Raw genomic sequence first — 21,907 nt, forward strand, 5'->3', positions numbered from 1 at the left:
TTCGCAAGGTTTGTGAAATTAAATATTCATTATTCATTCAAAAATTTGTTTAAATGATATAAATGAGTATTTGATGAATGCTAACAGCAAACGATAAAGTATCACAATGTTTGCCTTTCTACTACAAATAATATAAAAGCAATCGTTATAATACTTCTTGTATACATTTAATTCCTTTGTATATTTATATCTGATCATTAGACAGACTTCTATCCGTAGACAGAACCGTTAACGACAACAGTGTGCTGAGGCGCTGCAGTTTTCAGCGCCGTCAAAATAAAAGTCCCGCCTCGAACGCGTCGGCCAAACAGAAAAACTTATCGGCCGATTTATTGCATTTTTCAAATATCGGCCTTGGCAATATATCGGTCGACCACTACTATTAAAGGTGCTCTATGTAGGATTTTGACTCTACAAAAGCATAAAAATACCAGAATATGTTTGCAGATATTTAAGAAAGATGCTAAGTTAACATACTTGTTTATCTGAAAAACAATGCTACAGTCAGTAATTCTCCTTTGAAAATGTGCATTCCGGCCCGGAATGTCTGTATGTGTTTTGGTTTGTGAAACCCACCCACTGCCAGTTTACCCACCCGGGTTGCCAGTTGGCAGAAAACACAGTGTATTTAATTTAATTCATGCTCGTTCCTGTTGGTGTCTTTAACCTGGCAACCTGCGTGTGTATCAAGTCTGAGGAGGGTCTGGTGAAAAAAAAAAACCTCTAATATTTTGAATGTGGACTGCAATACCTAGTCAATCCTACATACAGCACCTTTAACACAATGATTGCTAAGATGTCCAAAAATATTATTTTTTTTAGGGTTTTTTTCCATCCACAGCCAAGTCATGTTAGATCTTCAACCTCTCTAAACACGTAAACACAAGTTCTCCCTGTGCCAGCCCAGATGAGGTTTAAAACCTTTATACTGGCATCTCTGCCACACAAATCATAACAACTAGACTGGTGTCCTGTTTTTAACTATGACAGGAAGCAATAAAAGCTAAATAAATAAATAGTAATCAGTCTTACTCGCTCAGCTCATTATAGTAATTTTAAGCAGGCTGGCCAACACATTTTGACCGGCAGCAGATAAACATATCTTGTGTTATCATGGCATCTATTACATCACTGTAAGCATCCTTTGTTAGGCAACAAAGGCATCTTTACTGATTATTTTAACCCTCTGTAGCAGATACCTGACCTTTGACTCTGTTTACAGACATCAAAAAGATGCATAGGGGTCACTTGTGGGATTTGATTGGGCAATGATACACAAGTTCTACAGTTTCCATCTGACTTTCAGGGGAGACTGTTGTAACACAGTGTAACTCCGTTTTTTGAAACCCTTTATTATAATTACCAATTAATTAAACAAGCTGTCCTGTAAATTCTTTTTATTGCTATTCTACTTCTATAGTCTTACAACATGTCACACTGGAGATGGTCGGTCGTCATGTACGACAGAGATTTCACTGGTGTAGCAAAATATTATCAAAAATGGTTATAACTCAGCCTCCCATGTCTTTTAAAATATAAGCTTTTCCTCTTTTAAATGTAGCAAAATTCGATATTACGCATAGGAACCTGATAGGAACTAGCTACTGACTGTATGAATCTGTAAATAATGTCAGTATCGGGATCGACCACCAGGGGAAATGAGGACATTCAGAGTAACACTTGCCTACAAATAACGACGTTTTCAACCTTAGTAAAAACAAAAGTCAGTTTTTGTTAGAAAACTTGAATGCATACAGTAACACAGTATTAACATGCAGCTGAATTCGCACACAACGCAGCTCATATTAAAAAGGGTGTATAGATGAAGACTATGGGAGGCAGAAGTTACATCAGCTGGCGGCCAAACACCGGTAGCACGTGGAAACAAATCAACGCCAAGACAATAGATATTTTAGTCAATATAGAACCAAACTGTTACAATCACAAAAGTCATTCACCGTGTTTTAGAAACTAAAGTTTTGTCGCATTTAGGTTTAGAGACTTAATAGCATGCGTTTTATTCTTACCAAACAGCACTTTCATACAGCGGTCCATCGTTTTTTCGTGGATGACTTTTAAAACTCGTTACCGTTTCACTTGTGCCGCTGGTCGAACTAGCTTCCCGAACCCATGAATAAGAAACCGCGCTGTTATCAGGTAACGTTATGAGTCTTTTCTCCGAGTTTAATACTTTGACACCCGCTCGTGATCGTCGTATGCTGGCGTGGCTCCGATGTGCATGGCGAAAAGCGACCGATAGTCTCATCTTTCCCCTAGAAAACGTCCACCGGGTCTGGGGTCTCTAAGCAGAGCGGTGTCTTGTCTGATGCTCAGGTGATCTCGAGCAGAGCTGGACTAGCGCGTGCAGGGCAGAGCGACTTGCGCGAGCGCGCGTACTTCTGCAAAGAAGGAAGCGTCTGAATAATTAATACAAGTCTGAGCAAGACAAATGACTCGCGTGGCATTGGGCAACTCTTTTCGTAACCCTATTTTCTCTCTCTTTACAAATCCGTATTACAAAGTAGTATTTTTTATTTTTTTAGATTCTTTTTGTTGACAAGTAATTCAGCCTACGAGTTAGAGGTCAGCAAATCATGACTAGACTTTTCAATCATTCAGAATGATTAAAGGTTGCATAATATAGTATAACGACTTAAGTATGAACAGCACTGTGAATTGGCGTCATCATTGGCCTATCCAGATCCAGCAGTCTCATTCATGTGAGCTTTGTGTTTGCAAGTTTGAGTCTACAGCAGCCTGTACACTACCATTCAAAAGTTTGGAGTCTTGCAATTTAAAATACCTGTTTTCTATTTAATATATTTTCAAATGTTGGTTACACGTTATTTTAAGGTGTCTTTTGTTACAGTGTAAATTATACATTTAAATACTGATTAATAATAATGAACTACATGCACTTAGGGTTAGGATTAGGGTTTAGTTTAGGGTTACTTGCATGTAATTATGCATAATTAATTGTTATTATAATAGTAAGTACATGTAACATGTCTAACAAGGACACCTTAAAATAAAGCGTTATCCAAATGTATATTTTCCTGAGATGGAAAAGATGAATTTTCAGCAGCCATTACCAGGGGCGGAGCCAGACGATGTAAACATTCGGGGCTTAGCCCAAACCTAGGGGGGTCCGGGGGCATGCTCCCCCGGTGAGATTTTTTTTCCCATTTACGTCAGCTAAATGCACTATTTTTCAGGCTGTTTGAGATAATAGAATGCCTAAAAATCTATACACTATATGGGAAAATGATGAATGTTACTCAGTAAAATAAAAAATCACCCAGTAGAGCCTATAACCTATTTTGTATTTAATTGTTCTCCAGCTGTAGTGAATCCAAAACACCAAAAATGTTAAGGATGACTCATTTTCATCCAAGTATAATTATAAACGCAGGGCTCTATACACTTATATTTTTGAAGGAGCACTTACACAGCACTTACAAATTGCATAAATAATCTTATGAGGCTAATGTATCAAATATAAAATTTGGAATACAGAAATATGAAATGATGAAAAAAATTAGAATGGTACTTTGCCACTAGGTGGCGGCAAGCCACTGCCTTAATGAGTGAGTCAGTCAGTCATTTAATCAATCGATTCGTTCGAAACAGATGATTCATTCAGAAAAAAGTAAGCAACTGTTTTTATGAACGGGTCAGTGAATCATTTACTCACGCAAATTTATTCAGTAAACACCGCTGTGTGTTGCTGCAGAGCACAACAACATGCTTTATTTGGAACCATTTCCTTAGCGAAATATGTCTTTTTTTATTATCTTGTTTATTGAATTGTTGCCCTGACACGAAAAGTCTGCCACAGACCATGCTAACCCAACATTATAACCGCTCTCTGTGTGTGTGTGTGTGTGTGTGTGTGTGTGTCCTAAAGACTGTGCTGCGCAACCGTTAACTGTTAGATGTTCAAAATGTAACGTTAAATCAGACACAATTTAAAACCGAATAAGAAATATAATACTATGATTAAAAGTTACAGATACCTGAAGCTGTTGTATCTTGGCGTTCAAGTGTTGGCTGGGGGTGTTTTACTTCCTTTTTTTTTGAAGAATTTTGAAATCCATTTTATTTTTCAAATAAATTGATCTAGTAAAATACTACACGCCAACAAACCGCCTGGCTCCAAAAGATCTAATTTCATTGGCTGGATCGCACAGACGCTCATCGATGGTTGGCCAGTTTACATGTCAGTCAGAAGCACTAGACTCAGTGGGCGGTTTTTGTCGGGTGTGAATGACAACGCGTAAATTGACAGACACTGTAGACGTGAGAGTCGAGAGATATTTATTTATTTGTTTATTTATTTATTTAAATTCTAATATAAATTACTTTATTGGGCATGGAAACTCATTGATGGCATAGTAATAAAAACATTCGGGGCTTTACTGAAAACATTCGGGGCTCCAGCCCCCTTAGCCCACCCCTAACACCGCCCCTGGCCATTACACAGGTCTAAAGTGTCACATGAGCTTTCAGAAATCATTCTAACATGCTGATTTTCTGCTCAAGAAACATTTCTTATTATCAATGTAGAAAACAAGTTGTGCTGCTTAATATTTTGCGGAAACCGTGATTACATTACATATTCCTGTTTATTTCATGTTTATTATGCATCACCACAGTTGTCCCTGGAACAAAATTTTAACAAAGTATTATATAGCAACGTCCTTTTAGCAACTTTCTTTACCATATAGTCAGAAAAGTTTTTTGTATCCTGGCATGTGTTATTTTAATAGTTGTGAGCAGGGGACATCACGTGTCACACGAGGTATGCACATGGGATCTAATTAGGGTAACAAAATTACACTCTAATTTGTGACATATGCTACAAAACTTTGAATGAATGCACACCAAATGAGATACAGCTGATAAAAGATGTGTGTACACATGAAATATTTGGATCCATTACAACTAACCATCATCCAACACCGACAGATTTATTTCAACGTGAAGTCTATTTAGTGCGATGTGTGTTTACTTTTCTTAAGAAGATGAATATAAATTAGCAAAAATAAGGAATAGGAACAAAAAAATATAACATAAAAAAAGCTGATCACGTATGTATTTTTAGACATTGTGATATCTGTGTCCATGTCATCGTTTCCAGAAGAACATTTTCTTAAACGGATTGCTCCTATCATGTCTCTTGGCTCGCTCCAGCTTCACAAGGACGTCCCTGACCTCCGTCTCAGTTGACTGAACATTGGTGTGAATGTAGTCTATCATTGAACTCTGCTCTTCTACTAAAATGGCCACATCCAGAAAAACCTCCTGAAGGCTCTGAATGCGTCTCTCCAACTGTAGCAGTTCTGTATGTCGGCTCTCGATCTGGATGAGTGCAGACCGTGCCGTTTTACCTTCTGAAACCATGTTCTCACTGAAGACGTTCCACTGACCGCTCTCCAACATCTCTTCAATCTGGTCACCTGTGACCTCTCGGCCCACAATCTCCATCTGCCGTTGAATATAGGCCTTGCAGGACTCCCTATGGCTCATCTCAGCGTCATTGTACTCCACCATGGCATCACGGAAACTGTTGCTTATGCTGGCATACTGTGTTCGGTTGATTCTTGTCACCGGTGAACTGACGCCATACTTTTCCTCTAACTCTTTCCTGTGGGAATCCATCTTGCGAAGGTGCACAAGCATCTCCTGTCCACGAGTTTTGATGTCAGCTGCAATAGCATTAGAGTCACAGGTATTAGAAGCACTAGAGCAGACTGTGCCTGTAAAAATATGTGAGTTTCGCTCCCTGAGACGCTTAACTTCCAGGCGAATGTACTGAATCTGACGACGAGCCTCCTGTGCCTCATCAAAGACAGCTTCCATGTCAGGGTTGGTGCTGGGGTCCTGAGGAGGGTCATCATAGTCTGTGTTTTCTGATGGAGAGAGAGCTTGGGCAGTTGCATGGTCTGCTGCAGTGCCATTAGACAGTGATACTGCCTGGAGATCTTCAAGTCTGTCCCTCATGACTGGAATATTGAACTGAAAAGTTTAAAATATATTTGGTCTATAAATTAATTACAAAGCGAACACATATAAAACAGCAGCCGGTAAAATATACAGTAGGCTATATATGGGTTACAAAAAAAAAAACAGCTCTAGAAAACAGAATATTTGTTGTTAGACGTAACCCACACGTCAGAATGTCTGACTTGAGGAAAAGTACACTTGTGTCACTAAAATCCTGTCAGACAAGATAAACTTGTTTGTAAGTCCACGTTTAAAAATAAAAGCTTTCTTTTACTCTCATTACGTTTTCTATTAGACTTAGTATGCATTTTATATCATTTGAACAGGAGGCAAAAACCGCATTTTTATTAATTGTATTTAGTTATACTCAATAAATAAAGAAAAAATAATTTATTGATTTACATAAAAAAAGCGTCAGCGAAATATTTGATATAGGCATCGCATCAGTGGAGAAAATGTTTTAAACTTTTAAATTAAACCTGATCTACGTTTAATGCTTGGCATTAAATAGGCGCACACATAGGCTACTCTATTTTGAGCAATATTATCATTGGGGCCTACCTTAAATTATGTCCTTCTCTGTGCACTCCTTGCAAAATTCGCTTTGCAGGGTACGAAAATCACGCTATTATCTGTCCAAGAAAAATAAAAATCACATTTACCTAATTTCACCTCTTCTTGTCCAACACCGCGTGTAAGTGATGACGTAACACACAGACCCCGCCCCAAGTCAGGTGTGAAGAGATCAGTCAGGTGTGTCCGACAGGGGGCAGCAGAGATGAGACACTTCAGATCAATGTGTACTCAATGTTCTTTTTTATTGTAAATAAACCAAACTCATGTAGGCTACATGTTAAATCTACTGCAGCTGCGCTGGTCGTTTTGTTTAACGTATAGAGGATAGTCAGATTAATTGAGAAAGGTAGAGAAGAAAACAGAAGAAAAAACAAAACATTTAGTATAAACAACCAATATGCACATTCTCCGACCAGTTGGTTATTATAGGCTAATAATTTAATTATTACAATTAACTATATTTATCAGAAGAAAAATATTTGGTTTTCTGTTTTGCCCCTTATTTAGATTTATTTATTTATTTATTTTTGTGAAGAAGATTTCAGTTTAATTTATTTAGTTATGCAGGTGTATCATCTACTTTCTGTCAACTATAATTCTGTCAAATTTCCACTGTCAGGACACTTAGTAGTTGCTCAAACGTTTGAATCCTTGACTTTGCAAACATATTAGGCTTCAGATTTTTTATATTAAATATATTATACGACATGGAAGACATAAAGAAGGCATCGTGCTCGGTCCCATTTCGCAAAACAGAGATTATGTCAAGTGTCGCTGAGACTCACGTCTGACATTCTTCTATTCAGCGAACGGGTTTGGCGACAAAGTTACGCCCTGGAACGCGCATTCCTCCCATCCCCCCCATCCCCCAACACCCCCCCCCCCCCATTAAATGACAGCTGCACCATGCAGTGCAGTGAGGATGGAGCCGCAGCCTTGAGATTACATATCGACAGAGGTGGTCGTAATTTTGGACAATAGACAAGGTAATGCACTTTGAAGTGAATGCCAAGGAGTTTCCTTCTTTCTTTTCATCTTTTTTTTTTTTTTTCTCAGGTCATCACTTCTACTTTACGTTTTTATGGATAATTAGGCTATTCCTATAATAGGCCTAAATATATTCGTTATAGTGTTGTCAGTGTAAAAATGTAAAATGCTTGCAAATATAGCCTATGCAACATTGTTTTATAATGAAACAAATAGTAAAATGCTGGCTTGAGAAACTTAATCTTTAAATCTTAAAAGTACTGATTTTTGAGAGGTTGGAAGAGCAGGTTTATGCATTTATCTTGTAAATTGTAAAGCTTTTGTTGTTTGAATAAAGTAGGATATTTTTAGCTATCTTATTTATAAGTTTCATAGTAAAACAATTGAAAAGAACACCATATGTAAAGAAACAAAAGCTGAACTATCAATTCAATCCATTCAAACTTGTTTGGCGAGTGACGCCAGTCAGAAATAGTTTCACAGATGAACTTGTTAGACGTGTGACTTCTTCAGTGTTGATAAGGAAGTATTATCTCCCCTTTTTACAGTCAGTTTCAGAAGGTACACAAGGCATGCAAATGATTTTATTCTTGAAAACAAGGTCTACATGAGGGATAATGATGTAAATATGAACATTATCATTATGCTATATTGTTTTAGATTGTTTAGCCTACATCAGATCACATATTTCCTTTAACTTCTGGTGGCACTGAGTGTCCTTTTCCGTTCATTCTCCCCTCTAGCAATCATGAGGAACAGATTGGATCATCTTCAGACCATTTCAGAGTCTAACAGCCAGCTAGAGGAGGTGAAATCAGACTCTTTCAGCAATGTGGACCTGGAGGAGGATTTCAGCCAACAGGCAGTCATTTTTGACAACAGTGAGGAGATGGACTCTGTGCTCGATAAGGCTCAAGACACTAGACGTGAGATTCAGTTCATCCGCCTGGAGGTGAAACGTCTCAGGGACCAAAACACACGTATACTTAGCGAACCGACTCGTACATCTCACGTAAAGCAGGATGCCAATGTCATCGTAGGAGACATCAAGACCCGTGGACAGGACATTCTGGCACGTCTACAAAAAATGGACGCCCACGCCAAAGAGCTTGAAGAGGAGAATGGCATCAACTCAGCTGTGGCGAGAATCGCCCGAACACAGTACGCCACCCTAAGCAACAACTTCCGAGACGCAATGACAGAGTACAATGATGCTGAGATGGATCACAAAGAATCGTGCAAGCGTCATATTCAAAGGCAAATGGAGATTGTGGGCCGAGAGGTGACAGGTGACCAGATTGAAGAGATGCTGGAGAATGGGCAGTGGAACATCTTCAACGATAACGTCATGTCAGAAGGGAAAACGGCTCGTTCGGCGCTCAACCAGATTGAGAGCCGACATCGCGACCTGCTGGATTTAGAAAGCCGACTCCAGAGCCTTCATGAAGTGTTCATGGATGTGGCTATGCTTGTAGAGGAACAAGGACCCATGACAGACTACATCTTAAACAATGTTCAGAAAACAGATGCTATGCTTGGTGAAGTCCTTATGAAACTGGGACAGGCCAAGAGATATGACAATAAAAACCCATTCAAGAAAATGTTCTGTGGATGCTTTCCATGCGCTAAAACTTGAGTGATTTTAACAGTGAGGACTTGTGCATTGAAGGGCTGACTTTTGTTTTTCAGTTAATCATTTAAAAAATGGGTAGCCAGAGATATGTAGGGAAAGGGCCCATGGTTTTCCAAAACGAAGCTCTCTGAGCGATCATTAAACCTGATGCTACTGAAGTGAACAATAACATCTGAGAGCAAATTAAACAACTAAAACAAACCAAAGAAAGACGGTCTTCACAACTTCACAACATACAGTCGTTGCTATTTGCCTTCATAAAAAAATGCCTTTTCATTTGCAGTTTGAAACTTGTAAACATATACTGTAAATGCTAGAAATTGTGTAATATTGCAACATATGCATAGGCTATAATTTATTAACATAATTTACATTATATGATATCTTTCATCATTCTAATGCAGTTGAATTGAATATGCACTTTCTGGACCCTTTTACATTAAATAATCCGGAATATGAAGCATTTGCCATATTTTCAGTGCAAGTTGATCACTGTTTTTTCAGCCAATTAGTTTTTCTGAAGCAATATCAGCTAAATAAAAGATCTTATGTAATTCTTTCTTGCTTTGGCTTTATTATTAAATTAATTGCATGTAACTATATGTTTGGGTCTTTATGGTATTTCAAATGGAATTAGTATACTGGATTATCAGAAATTATTCTTGTTGATAGATAGGCCAACAATACATTACAAATCTTTAATGAATTATTTTAATTTTTTTTATTATTTTTAATTATTTTTTCATCTTAATGAGTCAACTGGATATATAGAATATCATCAACACATTTTTTTCACCTATTTGTACACAGTGGATTTTCTTACACATGAAACAACAGGGAAATTACTGAGAGACCAATAAAACATTTTCACTTTGTTTGCCTCAGCTAGAATGAGGAAACAGAAAATAACAGTCTGGGGTTTTAAGCACTTTAAGATAAATGTGTTGACATTGTGCTATTATGATTGCCTTGTCAGATTGATGAATTATAAATTTTACTTTGCTTAAACTGTCAACTATTTTTAACAGTTTACAGATTTTAAAACTATTTGGATATAAAACGTCATATGAGGAACATTTCCTTGTTCCTAACAAATGCCATATGTGCCACAGATGTGATCTACTGTTTATGGAAAACATCTTTTATTTATATTTACATTTAATCATTTAGCAGATGCGTTTATCCAAAATGACTTACAAATGAGGACAATAGAAGCAATCAAACCAACCAAAGTGCAACAAGTGATGTGATGTGTCCCGGATGGTCTAACACAGCACACGTAGCAAGTTTTTTCCCTTTTTTAATAATAAATATAAAATACAAAGAATAAAGCATAGATATAATAGAAATCGAATAGAGAGAGCTGGTGTTAGAGGGTCAAGTTGTTATTGATCCATGCTCCGATGTTTCAATGATTGTACTGCAAGTCTGAATAACCTTTGTCCATGCCAAGAACCGCACACATGGACAGGATGTGCCCCTCTGATCAATATGCAAAAAACATGAGCATGAACACAGAAGAAAACATAATGGTGTGACCAGTGGTGTTGCTAGGATTTCTGGGCCCACTGCACTGATTTTTTTTGGGCCTCCTCCACGTTCAGGGGGGGTGGGGGGGGGGGGATTCCGACCCCCAAAGAACATTGTTCTGGGCCACTCCCAGCGACACCCCTGGGTGTGACTATGAATATGCTAATGGCTCACTGTATGATCAATCTTTCACAATATAGCATGTAGAATGTATACAAACATAAATAATCAATAATCAATTGCACAAAAATCAACATTTCTTTCCATTTAATAACATTAGACATTATTGATCAGATTACACTTCAGTTAAAAATATTGATTGTCAGTTTTAAGCATACCATCCTGGTTTTTAAAATACTTTAGCATTATATAAAAAATATAACAATAACGTTAAATGGCAGGCCTTCAAGGCTCAAACCAAACAATGAAAAAGAAAAAAAAAATGACCTTCACTAAAGTTTTTTAGTTCAGTAATAAGGCTCACATAGGTACACACGGCAGTATGCAACTGTTACATGCCATTTCTTTTTTTCTTTTTTATTCTCCGTCAGTTCCTGAAGCAGCTTCTCCTCCTTTAAGAAAAAACACAGACACAGACACAGACACACACACACACACACACACACACCAAGAGAAATAATGATGAATTGTTAAAACTTTATGAATTCATATACAACCAAGAGTAATCAAAAGAAATGCTTGAAACATCTTTAGTTTACTCACAGTGAGGTACCAGAAGCATGTGTACTTCCTTATCGACCGTCTAAACAGCTGACTAAAAGGTGCTAGAATATGGAGGTGCAGGTGGGGGACAGTGATATATGGAGGCACATGGAAACCTAGACTGAAATATAGTCATGTTCTCATTTTCATCCAAATAAACGCTTGATTAATCTGACAGTAGTGTTGTCTTCAAACCTGATGTCTTCTAGATTCGTGACATTCTTGGCTTTCAATATCTCTCTTCCCATATCTGCCATCTTCTTCACTGCTCAGGATAATAACATTTAGATTACTGAAAATCCCTTTTAATCACTGTATGTAAATATTGTACCTTATTAAAATACTTGTTTTCGATAAAATCAGTTAATTGAAACATCAGCCCTGTCTTAAGTATATGGTATTGCTTGTTAATTGTATTGTAATTATTTTGTCTATTAATATCATCACGATAATCAATATATAATCAGTCTAATAATAAGCAAAATAAACCAGAGCGCAATACTTCTCAATACCTTCTGCTGGCTAGAAATACAAAAGCCATTCACAAAACAGTAATACACAATTTAATAAATGCACATCCAAAAAAGACATCATCTTACCAAGATTTATATCATCTTTTTGGAGTGAGAAACAGCTATGGATGTGTTTCTTTGGTATAACCAGGTAGTGATGAGGTGCACCTGGATCAATGTCCTGGAAACAAACAAGGTCTTCATCCTGTAAAAAAAACAAACAAAATACGCATTACATTTTTATTTACCTTGGCATTAAAAGTATATGATAGGCTACTACTTATGTAAAAATCATTTATTATTATTGCATGTTACAGAAAACATAGGGGAAACATTATGAATTTGTTTTGTAATAGTTCAAAGTTCATAAAGTAAATGACTTAATGTGTATTCTGAGGACCCCACTGTATTTATACAGGGGACATACTGGAAGAGTAACATCACTTTAGCCAATGTGAAATGACGAGGGTGAAGTTATTAAATATGACGTCACCATCCTGAGATCACAGCAGAAGATATGACTCAAAGATATTTTTGATATAAACTAGGACAATTTCATGCCACTTGCCCATTTTGAGGACGTCGCAAATTGTTTATTATGAATATTAAATGACTATATTTGCTTCTTTTTCATATTTCATAATCATATAGGCCTATTAGTTGAAAGCATTTAGCTTTTTCCCAGCTAAAGCTCTTCCTGCTTTCCATAAAAGCCAGCAACCGTGTTATTAAAGCAAGAAGCGGAAAGTGAAAGGAAAGCTACTGCCGCTGTACTTTTTATGTAATTTGCATGAAAACCTCTAAATGACTCATTAAATAATGTCAGTATAGGAATAACTACACCGATAACAGTTTGTCCTCTAAAGCGCTTCGCGACGCTTAAGTCACGGAACCAGTTCTGATGATCATATTTCCTTCCCAGTTCATCTTTCTTCCTTCAAGATGGATGATAACTATAATGAACTCTTGAAGAACTATAGGCAATAGGCCTAGTATTATAACGTTACATTTAGAAAGAAGAGCGAATTTACGCTACCTAATTCAACTTTGAAGTCAAGCTACCCAGACAACAAGAAACCAAGTCGATAAAGATCAACTTACTTCCGCCAATATCTCAGTGGAAGGATCGTCTCTGTTTGCGATTTTACAGAAAATACAAGTCTCTTCCCTGCAGTCTTCAGAAGAATCCTGCTTATCATCAGAGGCACGCTTTTCTCCAGCCATTCTGACAGAGACTAGTGTCAGGACAAATGAAACTGATCCCTCAAACTCCCTTTGATTATATGCCATGTTCTTCCGTGTTAAAACTGTTTAACGTTCATTTGACGCAATAACATATGAGCTCATTTATAACGAGTGCAATTACAAAATAGCCCTGTTTTCAGGTCGAGTCAGAATGACTAAAACAACTGTTTGTTTGTCCTAATCAACTATTCGTGTCTATAGTCAGTGGCAACTTTTATAATAACGCCGTGTTCTTTGTTGTTGATTAAGATAATAAAATAATTAAACACTATATCAATTACTCAGTTGTTTTATGACAAACAGAGCGCTCCAGGTTACAGTGATAATAATAAAATATCAAATCAAATAAACGTGTAAACTACCTCCCACTGTCACCACTAGGGTCGGGGGTTTCATAGTTTTGAGTTTCAGTTTGTTATTGTTTCTCTTCAGCTATGTACACTTTTAGCCGGGATGATTTTAACACGCTCAAGTTTTGTTAATCCGCCCACTAACTAGGTTTGTTGACGCACAAGAAAAATATGTTCTGTTCACCTAATTTTTTCTCTTGATCATATATGGCTCGAAATCTCATCTCAGCACTTTTGATGAATATCTACCTGTTTTTTTTTTTTTTTTAATCTATCAACATTTGTGAGATTTAGACAGTTGAAACAGTTTTGAGGTTGATTGATCTAATGGATATATCAGTGTTTTTGGATTTGTGGAGTATATTTTTAGTTTTAGTAAAATTATATTTTTCATTTTAAAGGAAAAAGATCAATTAATACCAGAACTGGCACAGAAGGGCCCAAGTGTTGTTACTAGTGTTATTATTTTTAAATGTAATAGTTATTGTAATTAGTGGTATTATTTATTATTTGATATTATTATTATTTAATATTAGCCTGTTATTTTCATGAATTAGATATTTCAGGCACCTTTGCTAAATTGTCAAAATTCTATTTCAAATATGATTTATATTAATGACACATAAAAAAAAAGTGTGTGTGTGGGGGGGGGGGGGTGTCTTACCTCAGGCATCTTACCCCTCCTTTAATATTTTACATTTTGTGCAATAACAACTAAATTAGCAAATGTTTCCATTTATTTCCTGTAATAACACATTGCCTGATACATCACCATCCAGCACATGCTAAACTTATATATTACACTTTGAAAGTAAATCCACATGTGACAGGCATCTTCCCCCATCTTATTCACCTTGTTATTTAGGTAAAAATTAAAAAATAATACCAATAACAACAACAATAATAATAAATAGGCAAATTAAATTAGCCTAATTTATTATTATTTTGGATTATAGTTTAAAACATATAATAACATAATTCTCTATTGGAATGTCTGGATCTGGGACAAGGGTAAAAAAAAAAAGTAATAATCTTCATAAGTGTTTTGAAAAGTAGCCAAAATAGATGATGAAGGCATGATAAAACATTTCAGAGACTGAATTTGACTTTCAAATGACTCAAAAAAAAAAAAAAAAGCTGAAAAGTTCGATACCATAAGATGAAGTAAAAGAATTGTGCCAGCAATCCCCTTTGTACTATTCATTGTAAATGTTGACTGCCATGTAACAATTTTTCATAGGCTTGCATATCCTATATCACAGTTGAACTGGTTCCCAAGCGAAACCTAAAATAATATTCAGGCATACATTTCTTCAAAATGATCTTATTTTAATTATAATTATTTAGCAGTTAGTTAATTTTTATTTTGGCAAAGAAAGGTTACAAGTTCCCTCGACATGCTGGATTAATTTCAATATATTGAAAGACTCGATGAATATCAGACAGCAAACTTTAATATATCTTATAATTTGTGGCAGTGTCATGACAGTGTGAACCAGAAATTAATCCATCAAACCATATTCTCCCACTGTTACTGAATGAAAATGTCTTGTGTAGGATGAAAATTCTTCCTTTTAAAATTCTATTACAAAGCTGGTTTGCCTTTTTAGAGAATTACTGCCCTCTGTTGGCTACAAATAGACAGAGATTAGACTTAATGAGGAATGCCACTGAGAATACATAGCTTGAAGCTTTCTGATGACGGAAAACAGCTCAAACACTAGATATAGCTCGTAAAATGACAAGCCTTCTGCGGCAAATCATGTTAATGTTATAAAATAGCAATATGTGATGGTTAGTTTGTGGTAGGCCTAATGTATTTCTATGGCACACGATAGTCAGATTAAAATATGATAAAAATGCGTTGTTTAAAAGAACGGTAATACAATGGCTTTAAATGGGGCTAAGCCATCTGGAACATGTTTCAACTATAAATTCATAAAGCGGCCCACTTTACCTGAATTCACCATTACCATAAACAAATCAGTACGATTTATTATTATATTTCAGAATTTACCTAGATTTCCTTTTTCTTTTCTCCCATTTTATCAGCTGATGGCTGTTTTGTATTATTCAACGAGCCCACGCGTTTCTGTATGTAGTTGCAAGGTTAAGGTTGTGCCCACTTTAGAATCCAGTCAAGGCTTGAACACACAAATTAGCCCACACTTATATCTATAACAAACAGCTGACATTTCAACGTCACCGAATTCAAAGAAATGAAAATTATTTTATTAAACGCCAAAAGTCCCGCTGTAGCGCGCGTGGGCTCTATATCATGTGAAGCCCCCGCGTGTTTACGGGACGTCCGTCATATCTCACGCGCGCTGCAGGTGCTTGGATGAACGCTCCGCCCCTGTAAATGCAAAAGATAGAAGAAAAGTCGCGGTCGAAAGCTGAACTACGTTACTGACACATTTCAAAACTCGAAAGATCTGAAAGAGGGCAGCACGCGCTCCTGTACTTTCTGCAGTAGGCATGTCTTTTTCAATTCAGACTTCCATGCATTTTTAGTTATTTAACTACTAGTTTTAACCATATTGATTTTTACATTTAATTTAGTAGTGCCAAATAAAAAAAAAAGCTGAATTATATATGATTTTGTTTTAAGATGTGTTCAGATGAAGAGCGGTCGATGGCGGGGGGCTCCGGTAACGGAAAGTTGCGTCAGTGGCTGATAGAACAGGTGAACACCGGAAAATACCCTGGACTCGTGTGGGAGAACGAGGAGAAGAGTATCTTTCGGATTCCGTGGAAGCACGCGGGCAAACAGGACTACAACAGGGAAGAGGATGCTGCGCTCTTCAAGGTACAGTCAGGATGAACGTTGAGGACACATGACAAAGACACATGCAGCGTCAGTAAAGCATTATTTCTCTCATGTAATCTTATTAATATTGCATACAGTGCATGTACGTGATCGTTCATTTGTGTTATTAAAAATACATTCAAATGGAATTCTTAACGTTGTCGAATTCAAATAGTTTTTTATATTTCTGTGGTGCTGCCTAAAAAAAATGTCTACTGCTTGGAGTCCAAATCTCACTACAAGGCTGACATCATCAAGTAATGCAGTGTTTGCATAATCGCGTTTTATGAGAAAGCACGTTTTTTTCTTCAGGTCAAACGTCTTATACAGGACTCAAAAATTCAGTTTTTGTTAAAAATATTACCTTACTAAAATATGTTTGAAACCCTTTTTTTGAAAGCAACAATTAGGCTAAGTACTAAGGAATGACAATGGTCGCACCACTCCACATCTATAAATCAAACATTCTTTGAAAAATGTATGAAACCAACATAAAACCAAGGTTACTTTTCTAGAAACTTGCCACGTGTAATTTAAACCACATTTCTTGAAACCACATTTTTAAGGGCATCCTAGTATAACATTAACCCATATGTTGGCTTTCATGCAGGCTTGGGCCCTATTCAAAGGCAAGCACCGGGAGGGTATTGACAAACCTGACCCACCAACTTGGAAAACACGTCTTCGATGTGCTCTTAACAAGAGCAACGACTTTGAGGAGATTGTGGAGAGCAGTCAGCTTGACATATCTGACCCCTATAAAGTTTATAGGATTGTTCCGGAAGGAGCCAAAAAAGGCAAGGGAGGAGAAAAACATCAAATGACAAAGCAGTAGAACATCTGTTTGCTGCCATTTGTTAAATACTATTAAATACTTTTTAGATGTGATGAAAACAAACAAACTAAAAAAAAATCACATTTAAATGTTGCAGGACCCAGATCTCTGGAAGATTCACAGTCCAATTCAAGCTCACCCAGTTATCCAATACACCCATCTTATGCACCAGCACCATCTCAGGTTAGAATCAGACACCATCTTTGATTTGTGCGTTCCTATCTTTTCACTTCAGATCACCATATGTGCTTGTCATTACAGGTGTGCAACTATCTTTCTCCAGCAGACAGAGGATGGAGGGATTACTCACCCCTATCTGAGATCTCTTACAGCCAGAGTCCCTACACTCCACGCTGGGAACCTGGTACTTTGTGTGCTTGAGAGAGAAAGTACAACTACTGCAAGTTCAGATAGCATGCAATTGCATTGACATATTTCTGTATGTGCAGGGTACCAGTTCAGTGGCTCTTTCTACAGTTGCAATGCATCTGATCCACAGCCATCACCCTTCACCCTGGACACCAGCATGAGATCCGCTGAGGCAGTGGCCCTCTCAGGTACATAATTATAAACACACAGAGACAGTGACAGGCTCAATACGGGCAGGTGGACTGATCTTTAAGTAGTAGAAACAGAACTAAAATCAGTCATTTTAAGTACTACAAATTAATTTAGGAATCACAACATTATGATGTACTGAATGAAAAATTTATTTTGACTAAAGATCGCTACTAAAGATTTAAAGGTCACAGTTTAACAGAAGTAGCAACTGATCTATTCTTCCATATTTGGAAGGAATCAGATTATCAAAAATGTAGAACAGGGACTTGGTTCTGTCCATCAGTTGTTGACTGGAAGGAGGCAAAGTGCAAATTTGGATTGTAAGAAAGGGGTTTAAGACTAAATATTTGGAAAAGTCCAGAATACAGAGACAAGTTTGTAATTTTACCAGACGATTTATGAAATTTTAATAAGAAATGATGAGGTCAACAAAAACATGCATGAATGAATCGCTAAATAAAATCACTAATATCCATTTAGAAAATAGATGAATTTTAATTTCATTCCGACTTTAACAGTGGTAGGAGGTGGTCACAAGAGGCATCCCATTGACTTCCATTCATATGCATGCAAATACGGGAGACCGGAAATGCAAGCTCATTTGAATTTCGCTGCATCCCAAAATATACGTTTGGTGAACTATGACCTACGAAGACATGTGACCAATCGAAGAATTATACGTTATGGTGTATTAAATGTGCAGGATTGCAGTACAGTGAAGTAGACTGCATTTTTTTTTTTTTTATTATTTTTAAAAAGATGCATGCATGATGTAGTATGACATCATACTACAACCATTAAAGTGTCTGTATTGTGTATGTTCAAGTTTATTTGTTTACATGATCAATGCACATTAATGAACATTACTTTAAATGTGCCAGAATTAGCCAAAACGCTATTTTTGATTTGTAGACCCTTGACAAAATGTTAAAAAGTCAAAACAAAGCATCTTATATTATTACAAACAAGATTAGAGTGACTGCTGCTTTATTAAATTGGGTTTAAAAATATATTAATTGAGCGTTAGATGATTCCAGGTCATCCAAGTGTTTATTTAATTTGATCTTCTTCTCAAATAGATTACCGCTTACATGTGGTGGTGTTTTACCGGGAAACTCTGGTGCGAGAGGTAACAGTGAGTAGTCCAGAAGGCTGTCAGCTGGGGCCTAGCAGAGAGGGACAAGCCTACGCTTCACCTGGGGCCCCAGAGCTGATTGAACTCCCTCATGCCGAAGGGGCATCTCTGGAGCGTGGCGTTATACTCTGGATGGCCCCTGATGGGCTCTACGCCCGCCGCCGCTGCCCCTGTAGGGTGTACTGGGAGGGAGCTCATGCACCACCTACCGACAAGCCCAACAAGCTGGAGAGAGAGCAGAACTGCAAACTGCTGGACACTCATCTGTTCATAACAGGTTAGGGCATAGGAACATATTCACTTGTGAGGCATTTCAGATTAATTACACTAAGATTATGACAAATGATCTGATGTCATTCATTGGAAAACAAGCAGAAAATAAATAAATACATGAACAGGTTACTTCATCACTCATCGTTTTCAGTAAATGCTGACAGTCATTTATGGTAAATCTTTATAACTGTCTCTTAATTCTCTGTTTGTATACATCGTATTTGCACATCTCCAAAATGCGCACATTTTACTGTAAACAAACACGTCAAAAACCTTTTACAGTAAATAGTGCGTCACATTATCTGTAGGCTGATATTTAGTGACAGTCATCTATAAGTTACAACTCACTCACACCCACCTTCTCTCATAGATTCACTGATTGTTGTGATTCTCACAGAACTTTCCAGCATGTGATGAATACAACTCAAATACCACAGAAATCACATGTGCCACATTAGACCTAAAGCTCATAGTATGGAAGGCAAATAGAGAATGAGAAAAAATCTGTATTACAGAAAGAGATCAGATTATATGCTTTACAAACAAACACTTTGTAACGAGGATGTACTTAAGTATTCAAGATTCAGGATAATAGTTTAAGATTTGATCATTTTGAATGACCATTAATCTGAATAATCTGCCACATTTTATAAAGACGTTCAAAAGTTTTATGCATTAAATTAACAGATATATTTAAGACATTTATAATATTGGAAATGTTTTCTATATTAAATAAATTCTGTTCTATTGAAATACCTGTTCATTAAAGAGCCCTGGATAAAAACAAACATTAAAAAATGTAATGTATTGCTGAAGTTCTCACCGGTCACTGGATGTGATTAAAATGTGTCCTCCTCCATATCTTCTGTAGAGTTGCAGAGTTACGCCCTGCATGCTCGTCCTGCGCCATGTTCTCAAGTCCTGCTAATCTTTGAGGATGAGAGCACCGATGCTCAAAGACCAAGAAGGACTTTCACAGTGCAGGTACATTTCTTTGGTTCCTTACAATACCGATAAAGTTATGAACAAAACAAATGATATTCATGCCATCTTAATTTGCTTTTGTCATCATGTCACAGGTTGAGCCACTGTTTACTCGTCAGCTTCTTTTCCTCAGTCATCCCAGCAGCATGAACTACATCCGCAGCCATGAGCTTTCACACCTGCCTGCTGAACACACCCTCTCCCCGACCCAAGACTACCACAGAGTCATCACGCATCTCCCTAGCAGCGGCCCTCAAAATTGACCCTGGTGGCTTGTCACTTCGCGCTTACTCCTAGATCAACATCTTGATTAACCCAGGGTTAAAGCTAGTTTTAATAGGTGAAAGGGATAGTTCACAAAATAAGAAAAAAGATTCTGTCATCATTTACTCACCCTCATGTCGTTCCAAACCTGTATGACTTTCTTTCTTCTGTGGAACATAAAATGGGTATTTCAACCCATTGACTTCTATTGTATTGACAAAAAAAAGCCCTTAGATATTCCTAAAACGGTTTTTATACAGGTTAAGCAAGAAATGAGGGTGAGTAAATGAAAGGAGGATAGCGCCATTTTTAACTCAGGGTTACAAAGCTTTGTTTATGAACAGATGACGGACAAGCAGTTATTGAAAGAGTTTACATGCTCAACAAGTGCCATACTTGTCCAATCAATGTGCAAACAAGAATGTTAACCCAGGTTTTAAATATGTACAGTGAAAAATCTCAAACTTAAAAACCCAGGACAAAATATTAACCCAGGATGAAGTTTAAACAGGACTGTTAACCCTGGGTTAACTAACTGTAAAAATCGCCCCCAAGTCTTGTAAGCTAAAGTGTAAAAGATCAATTTTGGAATTCTGCTGTGCACCTAGAACCTTTCGGGACAATAGAGCGGAGCAGAATCCTACCTGGATAATCTAGAGTGATAACAGACAACATCAGATGCAAGACTGTTGTCATGTTTAATACTGAGAAACACGTAAATGTGTGTGCAACTCACAAGGATGTGCAACTCACAAGGATGAATGATTGTATTAGGTTGGCATACCGTCAAACGCATGGGCTTTTTGCTGACATGACAAAAGAATGTAAAATGTGAATATTAGCTGTTTGTTTCTTGCAACATTTTAGTTTGAGCTGCATTCAGAATATAAAAGCCAAAGAAATTGATGTATATAGGCTATGCATTTAGAAAAAAAGTTATAACCTTTGTTTTCAAATTGCTGTTCTTTTTTAAACATTTTTGTGTACAACTCCGACTAAATGTTCTACTTTTTTATTCCACTACTTTTGCTCTTATGTTACTGAAATGCCTCAAAATTGATGCCAACTTTGGTTTTAATAAAAAAAGTAAAAAAAAAATGGAGTGCATGTGCTATGATTCCTGTACAGAGTAAAAATTACACCTAAAATATTAAGCAGCACAACTGTTTTCAATGATGATAATGATAAATCCAAATCAACATATTAAAATGGTTTCTGAAATATCATGTGACACCGAAAAACGAGCAATAGCTGCTGAAAATTCAGCTTTATCATCTCAAGAATAATTTATGTTTTAAAAATCTATTCAAATAGAAAACAGCTATACTAAATTGCAATAATAAAACCTTCATTTGTCTTCAGAACACAAAAATGATGAAATCCGAGCGCTTTCTGACCCTCTATAGACAGCGAGTGTCCTGCCCCGATCAAGGCACAGAAAGATAGTAAGGACATCGTTAAAATACTCCATGTGACATCAGTGG

The 21,907-nt window shown here is 36.9% G+C and overlaps 5 protein-coding genes across 10 annotated transcripts in view; 2 read left to right on the forward strand and 3 right to left on the reverse strand.

The window, feature by feature from the left end:
* The window catches only part of LOC306880326 (monofunctional C1-tetrahydrofolate synthase, mitochondrial-like), a 45,956-nt gene extending 41,835 nt beyond the window's left edge, over window positions 1-4,121 (reverse strand). For 2 of the 4 annotated variants that reach the window (XM_079433801.1, XM_079433802.1), the window contains exon 1: window positions 4,017-4,121. Coding sequence is in view for 1 of the 4 variants with exons in the window: in XM_079433800.1 (XP_079289926.1) it covers window positions 2,028-2,266 (239 nt within the window). In the remaining 3 variants the exon portion in view is untranslated. Of the gene's footprint in view, window positions 1-2,027; window positions 2,416-4,016 lie in introns of those variants that run through there. The other 2 variants (XM_079433800.1, XM_079433803.1) reach the window with 2 other exon arrangements.
* A 184-nt stretch (window positions 4,122-4,305) lies between these two features.
* Window positions 4,306-6,706, reverse strand: LOC306880181 (syntaxin-11-like). Its single transcript, XM_079433516.1, has 2 exons — window positions 6,568-6,706; window positions 4,306-6,018 (listed from the first exon to the last, which is right to left on the reverse strand). The coding sequence occupies exon 2, from the start codon at window positions 6,001-6,003 to the stop codon at window positions 5,128-5,130; it is 876 nt and encodes a 291-aa protein (XP_079289642.1). The 5' UTR covers window positions 6,004-6,018; window positions 6,568-6,706; the 3' UTR covers window positions 4,306-5,127.
* Window positions 6,707-7,469: 763 nt separating this feature from the next.
* Window positions 7,470-9,797, forward strand: LOC306880177 (syntaxin-11-like). 2 transcript variants are annotated; one of them, XM_079433510.1, is made up of 2 exons: window positions 7,470-7,568; window positions 8,313-9,797. In XM_079433510.1, the coding sequence occupies exon 2, from the start codon at window positions 8,318-8,320 to the stop codon at window positions 9,203-9,205; it is 888 nt and encodes a 295-aa protein (XP_079289636.1). In that variant the 5' UTR covers window positions 7,470-7,568; window positions 8,313-8,317; the 3' UTR covers window positions 9,206-9,797. The 2 variants fall into 2 exon arrangements, with proteins under 2 accessions (XP_079289636.1, XP_079289637.1); XM_079433511.1 differs by having other exon boundaries at window positions 7,498-8,191.
* A 521-nt stretch (window positions 9,798-10,318) lies between these two features.
* LOC306880307 (adenosine 5'-monophosphoramidase HINT3-like) lies at window positions 10,319-13,642 on the reverse strand. Its single transcript, XM_079433763.1, has 5 exons — window positions 13,069-13,642; window positions 12,055-12,172; window positions 11,651-11,720; window positions 11,456-11,576; window positions 10,319-11,304 (listed from the first exon to the last, which is right to left on the reverse strand). The coding sequence occupies exons 1-5, from the start codon at window positions 13,255-13,257 to the stop codon at window positions 11,200-11,202; spliced, it is 603 nt and encodes a 200-aa protein (XP_079289889.1). The 5' UTR covers window positions 13,258-13,642; the 3' UTR covers window positions 10,319-11,199.
* Window positions 13,643-15,118: 1,476 nt separating this feature from the next.
* LOC306879824 (interferon regulatory factor 4-like) lies at window positions 15,119-21,499 on the forward strand. 2 transcript variants are annotated; one of them, XR_013785039.1, is made up of 10 exons: window positions 15,968-16,038; window positions 16,174-16,371; window positions 16,982-17,168; window positions 17,304-17,389; window positions 17,468-17,570; window positions 17,656-17,763; window positions 18,847-19,179; window positions 20,047-20,159; window positions 20,255-20,499; window positions 20,701-21,499. XR_013785039.1 is itself a non-coding variant. In XM_079433024.1 (9 exons), the coding sequence occupies exons 2-9, from the start codon at window positions 16,174-16,176 to the stop codon at window positions 20,420-20,422; spliced, it is 1,296 nt and encodes a 431-aa protein (XP_079289150.1). In that variant the 5' UTR covers window positions 15,119-16,038; the 3' UTR covers window positions 20,423-21,499. The 2 variants fall into 2 exon arrangements, 1 of the variants encoding a protein (XP_079289150.1); XM_079433024.1 differs by having other exon boundaries at window positions 15,119-16,038; window positions 20,255-21,499.
* Window positions 21,500-21,907: the final 408 nt, after the last annotated feature.

Source organism: Barbus barbus, assembly GCF_936440315.1.
Source record: "Barbus barbus genome assembly, chromosome: 14".
Taxonomy (NCBI): Eukaryota; Metazoa; Chordata; class Actinopteri; order Cypriniformes; family Cyprinidae; genus Barbus; species Barbus barbus.